Genomic DNA, 11,603 nt, shown 5'->3' with positions numbered 1-11,603 from the left:
TAACCAATAACAAATTTGCATTTTTTAGGCAATTAAAAACTTAGCTATTTCGTTTTTTTCGTTACTTTTGTCTTAGCTATTTGATTCATATCCACTCTTAAAAAAATAAAAACAAAAAACAAAAGCCTTCACATTAAAAAAAAGACCGCAATATGCTGTCATACACAGTAAATACATATGTGGAAAAACATTACAGCTTTAGTCTGCCAGTTTTTTCAGACTGGACTTTTGTAATATGATTTTATGCAGATGTTTGGAATTCCTATTGAATGAATGAATTACTGCAACAGACCTGTTAAGATTCCTAAATATTGTAATATGTAAGAAAGCACACTTGCGCAGCCAGACGCCTCATAATCCCACCTGCGGGTGTCTGGAAATTGGATAGAGTAGCCGTGTGTCCAGCTGAGAGTTGTACTGGGCAAGTGATTTGTTTTGATAATATTGGATCAGGTCCACAACAGAAGGGAAGGCCAGTGGCTCAGAAAAGCCATAATTTCCTCCTCGATGGAATATCTTGATCAGTCTGTTAAAACCATTTTTCCTGTAGAACAAAAAGCACAGTTGCTGTGATGAGTGAATGACAAAAGCAATGACTCCACGTGACACCAGCTAAAAGTTAACACTTTATGCTGTGCTCATGATATTGAAGTGGTAATTATGTAAGAAATGGGGAAAAAAATCTTTATAATCTGGATAATCACAATTCTCATTTTAAAGATGTACAAGGTCTGTTAGAAAAGTATCAAACCTTTTTATTTTTTTCAAAAACTATATGGATTTGAATCACGTGCGATTACATCAGACAAGCTTGAACCCTCGTGGGCATGCAAGAGTTTTTTCATGCCTGTCGGTTACATCATTCGCCTGTGGGCTGGCTTTGAGTGAGGAGTGGGCCACCCCTCCAGTCAGAATCTCTTTGAGAACTTCCTGAGAGACTGACGTTTTGCTTGATCAAAATTTTTTCAAAAACTGTAAGGCACATCGAAGTGGACATAATTCGAGAAATTCAGCTGGCTTTCTGTGAAAATTTTAACGGCTGATGAGAGATTATGGACTGTTACTGTCGCTTTAAGGACTGCCCACGGAGCGGGACGTCGCAACGCGCCCTGAGCCGCCGCTGTCAGCATGTTTCGAGCTGAAAGCTTCCAAATTTAAGCTTCCGTTGACCCAGGACGTCGTGACAGAACAGAGAACTTTCAGAAGAGGTCGGGATCAGCAGTTTATCCAGACATTCCACTGTTAAAGGAGATTTTATTAATGAAAGATGTGCGGACGGGTCCGCGTGTTGGGATGCAGCCGGCGCCGCGCGCCGCCACAGGAAAAACACCTCCGTTGGAAGCCTTAAGGACAAGTTGGAACATGTCCAGCTGTTAAACAATTTCTCAGATACTCACTCAACTGAAAGCCATCAAAAGCCGCCTGGTTTTTACAAATGGTTATCAACACGGAGGGGTTTTTCCTGTGCCGCCACACCGCGCCGGCTGCGTCCTGACGCGCGGACCCATCCGCACGTCTTTCATTAATAAAATCTCCTTTAACAGTGGAATGTCCGGATAAACTGCTGATCCCGACCTCTTCTGAAAGTTCTCTGTTCTCTCACGACGTCCTGGGTCAACAGAGGCTTAAATTTGGAAGCTTTCAGCTCGAAACATGCTGACAGCGGCGGCTCAGGGCACGTCGTGACGTCCGGCTCCGTGGGCAGTCCTTAAAGCGACAGCAACAGTCCATAATCTCTCATCAGCCGTTAAAATTTTCACCGAAAACCAGCTGAATTTCTCGAATGATGTCCACTTTGATGTGCCTCACAGTTTTTGAAAAAATTTTGATCAAGCAAAGCGTCAGTCTCTCAGGAAGTTCTCAGACAAAGAGATTCCGACGGGAGGGGTGGACCACTCCTCACTCAAAGCCAGCCCACAGGCGAATGACGTAACCGACAGGCGTGAAAAAACTCACGCATGACCACAAGGGTTCAAGGTTGTCTGATGTAATCGCACGTGATTCAAATCCATATAGTTTTTGAAAAAAATACAAAGGTACATTAGTTTTATCACAGACCTCGTATAATCAGTTTTGAAAAGCCAGTATTAATTTTTCTTCTGATAATATTTTTCCGGGTGTTCTCATGCTCGGGCCCGGTCCCAGGTGCCTTGGATCGAGCCCGAGCACAACTGTCCCCCACTGGCCTGCGCTTCACATTTGGTGCCGAACATGTCAACGTCAACACGACTTTGTTTTGAAAAAAACAAAACAATGGAGAATATATCATTGAAAGTTTACTGAGTTTAGCCATATTCTGATGAGATTAGGCTCATATAAGGAGAAGTACTGTAAGATTTATTTTAACTGAAAAGCATGAAAATAAAGCTAGGGATAAATGGGAGATGAGTGTGGAAACTCAAACAGGCCATCACTCTTCAGAGAAAGAAAGAAAAAAAATGACCAGCCATCAGCACTTTTTGTTCTCTGCTCTGGATTCATCTCCACAGTATACCTTTAAGTTACCCAAACCTTTATTATTACTCAGTGGTGGGCACTAATCCGCTAATTATCAAAGCTAGCGTTTTCATTATCGGATTAGCTTTTCAGATAACTTTGAAAACCATCATTGGACCAATTATCGGATAATAATTTTCAGATCACTAACATATTTTTGCAGGTGTAGTGAATAAAGCTTTAACAATTAAAAACCTTTGTTAAGTCTGATTTCAAAGATTTTAGCAATTACCTGTTAAATGTTTTGTAGCAGATAAACAGCTCTATTCTCTGTAAACCGAGGAGAGCTGGTTTCAGGAGAAACCGCTCTATCCTCTGCAGTTATAGAAGAACTGATCGCAGGATAATTGCTCTTAACACCATACTGACTCACTGGCGATATCACCCAAGTCATCCAGAGGCATACAGTTTTAACTTATGGTTAAAATTTTAACCAAACTAATTTTGGACATGTTATTTGAATTAATGTCACTTCTGAAGTTTTATAAACTGAAAATATCAGCTATATGATTTACTTTTAAAGTATTGCACTAATTTTGAAGATTTTAGTGTGGACATGCAATGTCCAGGTGCATTATGGGTAATCTCAGTACAGTCACAACAGGAGAAATGCATTTGAGACCCTCTGATCAGGCTCCACATGGACAACAGCATTAAACTCTTTGTATATTGTGCCTAAAACTCTCATGAATATAGTGTCTGGGTTTAAAGATGTTGTTATTGTGTTTGTTTTATGTAAAAATGCCAGAAGAAGCTCTGCTAATCCATTAGTTTCAATTGGATTCACTGTGAGTTGCATCACTTCCTGTTTGTGCTACGATCTCTACTGCCATCTACTGGCCAGTAGTGTTCATGACAGTATTCATCCTAAGTATTGAGATATCCCATCATCCTAATGTTCATTTACAATTGTCGTCATGGATTCTGTTGTTTAAACCTCAGCAACACTCTGGTGCACAAAAACAAAACAAACAAAAAAACTGGTATGCAAAGGATTATGGGGAAGGGTCTGAGTGTCTGGGTGCCAGTAGATGGCAGTGTTCTATGCATTTTGACCCCGGTTATATCAGACGGTTGTCACAACTTTACTTTTGGCTTTTGCAAATAGCTTTTTTTTTTACATGTGAATAAAATGGCATATTTTACAAAAGCACATTTATATGTAAATACAATACGTCACGTCACATTAACATGTTGGTTTTTACATATGAGGGTAGGCTGAAAAGTTCTAAAGCTCACTATATTGCAGTTAATGCATTACTCCTTCATGGGGAGCCTTAGAACTTTTCAGCCTACCCTCGTAGAATGAATTAGTCAACCAATCAGTGTTAGTGGAGGCTCATTTACCCATAATCCCTTTGGCATCTGTCTGTGTTTGTTACAAAACTTCAGAATTAGTCCTTTTGGGTGTGTTCGGCTTGGCTGGCTCACAGATCTGGCAACTTGCTTTTGACGGATTGTTTGCTGTTGTGACGCTTTTTTTTTTTTTTACTGTTCCTACAAGTCTAATACTTCTGCCAGTTTTTCAGTGTAACTACTGTGAATTATAATTCATTTATTTACATCTGTGTGAATCCTGTGTGAGCCTTAGGAGTGGTTAGCTTATCCATTATTGGTTAGCTCGTGCTTGCTTGGCTATACTCTTGAATTTCTTAGTGCACAAAGTACACTACTTTACCTACTTTACACCCTCCATAAATCCTGTGTGATGTTGGAAGATAGGGTGGCTCTCTTAGAGAGCTGTGTCCTTAAGTTAGAGCAGCTTCTTAGCTCAGTGTAGTTAGATGTTACAGGCACTCCAGATGAGGTTAGTGTTGGGCTGGCTAGCAAGCCCATTAGCATTAGCCTAGAAATGCCGGCTGTGGAGGACGGCTTTTGGACTGTGGCTTGGTGCCCAGTTGTGGTACCCTGATCACACTTGCCACTGCAAACTGTGAATTGGTTCTCCCCCTTGGAATTGCCTGATGTGAATTCTCTGAGCCCACAAGTGACTTCCACTCCTGTCTCCAGGCCGAAACACCAGACTTTAGTGATAGGGGATTCTATCACCCGCAAAGTCAGGTTACAGACGCTGGCTGACATTAAATGTATTCCTAGGTCCAGAGCTCCCGACATTGCATCCCATCTTAGGGTGCTGACACTGCAGAAGGGAAGACAGAATAAGGAACATGATATGAGATATAGTCACGTAGTTATTCACGTCGACACCAATGATGTCAGGATGAAGCAGTCAGAGGTCACAAAAATGGACATTGAGAGGACTCGTGACCTTGCCAGAAAGATGTGTTGGCATCGATTAATAGTCTCTGGTCCCCTCTCCTCCTGGGGTACTGATGTGGCCTTTAGCAGGCTGACATTGTTAAATAGGTGGCTGGTGCATTTTTGTAGACACTCACTTATTAATTTTACAGTTTTGCTGCTGTGTTTAGTGGAACAACAACCTTATATATCACTACGACGATGGATCAACTCCTCTGAACTCGAAGCTAGACTGCTTGATGTCTTAGCTTCACATTTGGCAAATAGCCAATCAGTTGACAGACTTGTGGATAGTTTAAACTCAGTGCTCCAAACTACACTCGACATGATTGCGCCATCTGTGTTAAAACCGCGCTCCCCCAAATCACAGTCACCTTGGTTCAAAGATTGCCTGCATGACCTCAAGCATAAGGCAAGAGGTCTAGAACAGAAATGGCTTCATTCAAAATTATAAGTATTCCACCTTGCGTGGCATGATGCTATCTTAGACTGTAAGCATGCATTATTGGCTACAAAGCGGACCTATTACTCTGATTTGATCAACAAAAACAAGCATAACTCAAAGTTCTTGTTTGACATGGTGGCAACACTTATTGATGGACAACCATCTGTAGTTTGCTCTCCTTTTATAGCACAAGATTTCCTGGATTACTTTGAGAAGAAAATAGAAGACATTAGGTATGTTATAGGTTAAACATTAAGTTAAACATATCTTGCCTTAACCCAGCCACTACACCCTGCTATTGAGCTGGGCGCCATTACTGAGGTATTACCTAGATTTACAGAATTTGACAGTATCTCATTAGGCATGCTGACAAAACTAACTCGTAACGTCAACAAAAAGCACAACCTGTTTATTTTATCCTACACCAACAAAACTGTTTAAGGACCTGTGGCCCACTCTTCGGCTGACTGTGCTGGAAATTATAAATCTTTCTTTAACTTCTGGATTTGTTCCTAAATGTTTCAGATCTGCAGTGATTAAACCATTACATAAGAAACCTAATCTTGACCCTAGTGTATTGAAAAACTATGGGCCGATATCAAATCTATCATTTTGCTCTAAAATTCTGGAAAAAGTGGTGTCACAGCAGCTCGTGGACTATTACTGAGAATAATCTCTTTGAGCCACAGCGACAGCTCTCACTAAAGTGGCGAATGATCTTCTGCTTACAATGGATTCGGACACCACTACGGTTCTGGTGCTGTTAGATCTCAGTGCTGCATTTGATACCTTGGATCATCATATTCTAATTATTTTGGGATTACTGGGAAGGCCCTTACATGGCTGACGTCATACTTGACCAGTCGTTCTCACTGTGTTTTGTACAGTAACACTACCTCTAACCTTAGTGACATGAAATTTCGGGTTCCACAGGGGTCTGTCTTAGGCCCCCTGCTTTTCTCTTTTTATATAGCACCCCTTGGGCACATATTGCGGCATTTTGAGATTGCCTTTCACTGCTATGCCGATGCATGCCATGATACATGCCGATAACTGCTGGTAATCTTGTTTACATAATAATAATTTATTAGACACCCAAGCATAACAGAAATTCACTCATATGACCAAACTCATAACAGAAAAGTCAAAAACAAAAAGAAATATAAGAAAATAAATCAAATACATGGTGCCTAAAGGTGTAGGCAGAAGCAACACTTATCCACGCCTACCCTCCTTTATAAAATCATCAGGCATATATGTCTGTTCATAGACATTTATACCCAACACAATCTGAACACAGCAGCACCTAGTTACAGATAAAAGAAGTCAAATATTTCTCCAGACAACTCATAAAAAAAAAAAAATAAATGAAGGTTCCAGTACAACAGCCTCTACATATAACACAACTCAACCCTAATAATCCAATACATATCTACCAAATACCATTTGTTTGTATAAATGTTTGAACCGGTTAATATCTGGACATTGCTTAAGTTTCTCTGGTAAATTATTCCATTTTTTTGGGTCACAGATGGAAACACAAAAGCACCTCCTAGTCGTCCTAGCACCCGCAATTTTAAAATAAAACGTACCCCTTAAATTATACCTTCCCTCTCTCAACATAAAATATTCTTGAATTCTGAGAGGCAATTGTTTATTTCTTGCTTTATGCATCAGTTGAACAGTCTTAAATGTAATCATATCATAAAGTTTTAATATCTTTGATTAATAAATAACGGATTGGTATGATCCCGAAACCCTGAATTATGAATTATTCTTAATGCTCTTTTTTGAAGGATGAATAATGATTGTAAAGTAGTTTTATAGTTATTACCCCAAACGTCCGCACAGTATGTCAAATAAGGTGCAATCAATGTACAATACAAAGTATGTAGTGATTTACCATCTAAAGTGTACTTTGCCTTATTCAATATTGCAATACTTTTAGAGACTTTCTTTTGAATATGATGAATATGAGCTCTCCAGTTAATTTTATCATCAATAATCACACCTAAAAACTTATTTTCCTTGACACAATCTAGATTTACCCCAAGTATATTTAACTGTATTTGTATATCCAATTTATAATTTCCAAATAACATCATTTTGGTTTTTGCCCAATTTAATGACAATTTGTTCATGTCAAACCAACTCTTCAGCTTTATCATTTCGACACTCAAATCAAACAATAATCGCTGCAAATTCTCTCCAGAACAAAACAAGTTTGTGTCATCAGCAAAGAGAACTGCTTTAAACACATTGGAAACTTTACATAAATCATTAATATATAAAATAAATAATTTTGGTCCCAGCACAGAGCCCTGGGGAACCCCACAAACAATGTCCAGATATGTAGAATTGCAGTCCCCGATTTTAACAAACTGCTTCCGGTTTTGCAAATAACTTTTAATCCAGTTCAGAGCCACTCCTCTAATCCCATAAAGTTCCAACTTTTTAAATAATATGTTATTATTGATTGTATCAAAAGCCTTTTTTAAGTCAACAAATAGACGTATTACTAATTCCCTTTGGTCCACATGTTAATTAATCTCTTCGATTGAATTGCACAAAGCCAAAGCCGTGGACCTTTTCGCTCTGAACCCATATTGACTGTCATCAAGCAAGTTGTGAAGTTCAATAAATCTATCCAGTCTGTTATTGTATACTTTTTCCAGTATCTTAGAGAATTGTGACAATATAGACACAGGCCTGTAGTTATTAAAAAGATGTTTGTCACATAAAATCCTTAGAAGATTGCCTCACATCAGTGAGAAGTTGGATGTCTAGAAACTGCCTACTTTTAAACTCTGATAAGACTGAAATTATGGTTCTTGGTCCAGTGAGACATCGGCATCAATTTGAACAGTTAACGCTCAGCCTAGGATTGTGTCATACATCACACTGACAAAGTGAGGAACCTTGGGGTAATTTTTGATCCTACATTGTCCTTTGACTTCCACATTAGAAATATTATGAGGACTGCTTTATTCCACCTGCCGTCACCTTTTCAGCCACGCAGGACTTTTGTAAAATTGCTTTGTTATGAGTTTTTTTGTTTTTGTTGTTGAATTGTGTGCCGAATAAACTCATTCATTCATTCAAAATATAGCAAAGATTCGGCCCATCCTGTCTATGGCTGATGCTGAGACCCTGATCCATGCATTTATCTCTTCAAGATTGGACTACTGCAATGTTCTATTTTCTGGTTTATCGCAGTCCAGCATTAGGGCTCTCCAATTGGTTCAAAATGCTGCAGCCAGACTTTTGACACGAAGCAGAAAGTTCGACCACATTACACCCATTTTAGCATCCCTTCACTGGCTTCCTGTCCCAGTGAGATCAGATTTTAAGGTTCTGCTATTAGTCTATAAAATTGTTCACGGACTGGCACCTCCCTACCTAGCTGATCTGATTAAACCTTACGTACCGGCCCGGGCTTTGCATTCTCAAGGTGCAGGACTGCTTTGTGTCCCTAGAGTGAATAAGAAGTCTGCAGGTCATAGAGCTTTCTCTTATCGTGCCCCTGTTCTGTGGAATGATCTCCCTGCATCAATAAAACAGTCAGATTCTGTGGAGATTTTCAAGTCCAGACTTAAGATGCACTTATTTTCCCTTTCGTATGGCTAGCATGCTGGTATAGTTTTGTTTAATGCTTTTTACTCTTTTAATTAATTTTTTAGGAAACGGAGCATGCTGCGGCCTCAAATTTACCTAAATTATGCATCTTTTAGTGAAGCTTCAGGCTAGTGGCTGGCGATCACCTTAGTATTTCTTCTGTTTTTCTTGTTGTTTAATGCTGGCAAATTATACTGTATTTCTTGTCTTTCTGATGCCTGAGTCTGTTTTTTTTTCTCTCTGTTTAAGGTGCAGCTCCATCCAGAGATGGGAGTTGTGTTCGTGTTGGTGATCCTCCTGTCCTGTGCACCAACAGCATTTCCTGTATATTTGTTTTGTAAATAGTTTTGTAATTTGTGTCTGTAGCATGGCCCAAGCAGAGGGCCACCCCTTTGAGTCTGGTCTGCTTGAGGTTTCTTCCTCAGAGGGAGTTTTTCCTTACCACTGTTGTTCTGGCGGTTAGTAAGGTTTGATCTTACTTGTGTGAAGTGTCTGTTGTGATTTGGCACTATATAAATGAAAATAAATTGAAATTGAAAAATTAGTGCATTATTTAAAATGAAAAAACATGCTATATTTTAACTTTGTACAAATGACAGAATTGACATTAATGGAGTTATTCTATCCGGATTAATTAAATTTTAAATCAAAACCATATGTCAAAACTGCTTTATTTTCCAAGACCTCTGCCTCACGGTGGCATTGCTATAACCTGTTAATGAATAATGGCTTGTTTTGTGTGTGTACAGTTGAGCTTAGCACCTCTCAACTGCTTCATTGTTTGGGTCTGCGGTCGCCTTTTATGCTACCAGAAGCGATTGTGGTGTTAAAACTCAAAATCAGGTTGTTAGTAGTTTACTGAAAGTTAGCGGTTTTTGGTTAGCTGTAGTTTCTGATAATTTTTTGGGTGGTTTATTGGTTTAGCTTTATAAAAGATAACGTTTCACTTGGCTGATTAGCTGTTATCAAAGCTAAGTTTTTGGTTAGCTGTGCCCACCGTTATTACTGTTGTCTGTTTGTGCTCTGCAGAGGTATGCAGGGGCGTGTGCTCTTGGTGCAGAGCAGGTGGAACACCTCTCACACAGACATTTCTCATTCCACTGACTTTAGTTTGTATTTTTTGTCTGCATACAAACTGCGGTATGTCTAAAACAGAACAGGTGATCCAAAGGTTGGTTGGGGATTTTCCCACCTCCAGGTAGTTTAATGTGAGGAGTGAACTCAGAGGACTCAATGACTGACAGCAACTGGATTTCAATTTTAGATGTCTTATTAAAAGATGCCTTCACTGAACAGAGAGTTGCTACGACAGCTTGCAAGCTGCCCTCACATGGCGCTCTACTTACGTCTTCCGTCTGCTCTTGACCTCACACCCAGATGGGTGGGACGTTGCCCTGCACATGGATCAGTAGGGCTATGTTATTGGTTGAAAAATGTTGCATTTGACATTTATATGCGGTGACTGCTTGCATTGTATATCTGAACCGGTGTTGCAGACCCAACTGTTGTGTGGGCCGCTGAAGAGGAGGTACTGCTGGCCCACCACCACCAGATGGCACCCTGCTTGAAGTGCGGGCTTCAAGCAAGAGAGGGCGTCATAGCAACCGGGAGCACCAGCTGTCACTCATCCACATCACCACCACCTTAAAGGCCGGACTGCAACTCCACCTCCCCGCCGAGAAATCAGCTACCTTGGAGGTAATTTCTCTGCTGACTTAAAACTGAATAATAGTCTGAACTCTTTTGCAGCCGTTTTCCTGTGGTGTTTCCTTATCTGCTGGATTGGCGTTTGGTGTGATTAGCGACGGCTTCGCCTCACATCCCAACCAGATAAGTGGTTAAACAGGAGCTGCACGAGTGTGTGATTGGAGGTGGAGGTGCTCCCTCCCAAAAGAACACAGACTGTGGGATTACTGAGTGTGCGTACTCACACTCACCTGTGCTGTTTTTGTTATTTCATCATAAAAGGTGGCAGAAGTGATCAAAGCATCGTGGCTAAATGAGCTGCTAGCTGATGCATTCACTGCATGTCGGTCATTTCAAAGCGTCACGGAATTTCGTTGAGTTTCTGCTTAAAACGGCCTTGTTTCTGCTTAAAACTGACTTTAGAATGATTTAAGAGGTTTTACCTTTATCATCTAATAATAATTAATAATAATTAATTTATTAATAATTAATAAAGTTAATAATTCCACTAATCCATTTGATTGCTTTGGATGAAGAGAGTCCGTCTGCTGTGGACTGAAATGACGCATGCGCAGATGCAAAAGGTGGACGATTTTGTCTGTGTAGTGTGGTAAATGAAAGAACAGTATGTATCATGGTATCCCAGAGGAGATATGAAGTTATCAAATAGACCAATGACAAGGTCGTGAGACATACTGCCCAATAGGTACACAGTGTGTTTTAAAATGGATGGTCACGTCTCCATTCTTAAAGCCCTGGTCACACGACACTTACGATGGACACTGAAGCCAAAACAAACAAGAAATCTGGACTTACATTGACTTTCGACGACATCGTTTAACTGTCGTCCAGCTTAGTTTCTGTAGCTGGCGCTTCGTCAGAATTTTCAAACTGTTGAAAAATGTGAACGAATCCCGACAACAACCTCAATTCGTCTGTATTCTGTTTTGCTTTATGTGTTGATGGTTCGTCATTGTTTGCATCATCACCATCAGTGTTCCGTTTGACGTCGTCCAACTTTGTCCAACCTCCCAAGTGTGACGTCTTGCACGAACATTGACAATATCTGAACAGATCAATAACTAAAGCTCCGACGAGCTAA

At 40.1% G+C, this 11,603-nt stretch overlaps 1 protein-coding gene across 3 annotated transcripts in view; it reads right to left on the bottom strand.

Moving 5' to 3' along the window:
- The window catches only part of LOC117518842 (phosphatidylinositol 3-kinase regulatory subunit beta-like), a 57,185-nt gene that overhangs the window by 12,832 nt on the left and 32,750 nt on the right, over positions 1–11,603 (bottom strand). For all 3 annotated transcript variants that reach the window (XR_004563090.1, XM_034180086.1, XM_034180087.1), the window contains one exon: positions 364–544. Coding sequence is in view for 2 of the 3 variants with exons in the window: in XM_034180086.1 (XP_034035977.1) it covers positions 364–544 (181 nt within the window). In the remaining variant the exon portion in view is untranslated. The remainder of the gene's footprint in view (positions 1–363; positions 545–11,603) is intronic.

The sequence above is a fragment of the Thalassophryne amazonica genome, chromosome 10 (genome assembly GCF_902500255.1).
Source record: "Thalassophryne amazonica chromosome 10, fThaAma1.1, whole genome shotgun sequence".
NCBI classification, from domain to species: domain Eukaryota; kingdom Metazoa; phylum Chordata; class Actinopteri; order Batrachoidiformes; family Batrachoididae; genus Thalassophryne; species Thalassophryne amazonica.
The sequence above is the reverse complement of the archived record's forward strand: the minus strand, read 5'-3'. Positions and strand labels throughout refer to the sequence as shown.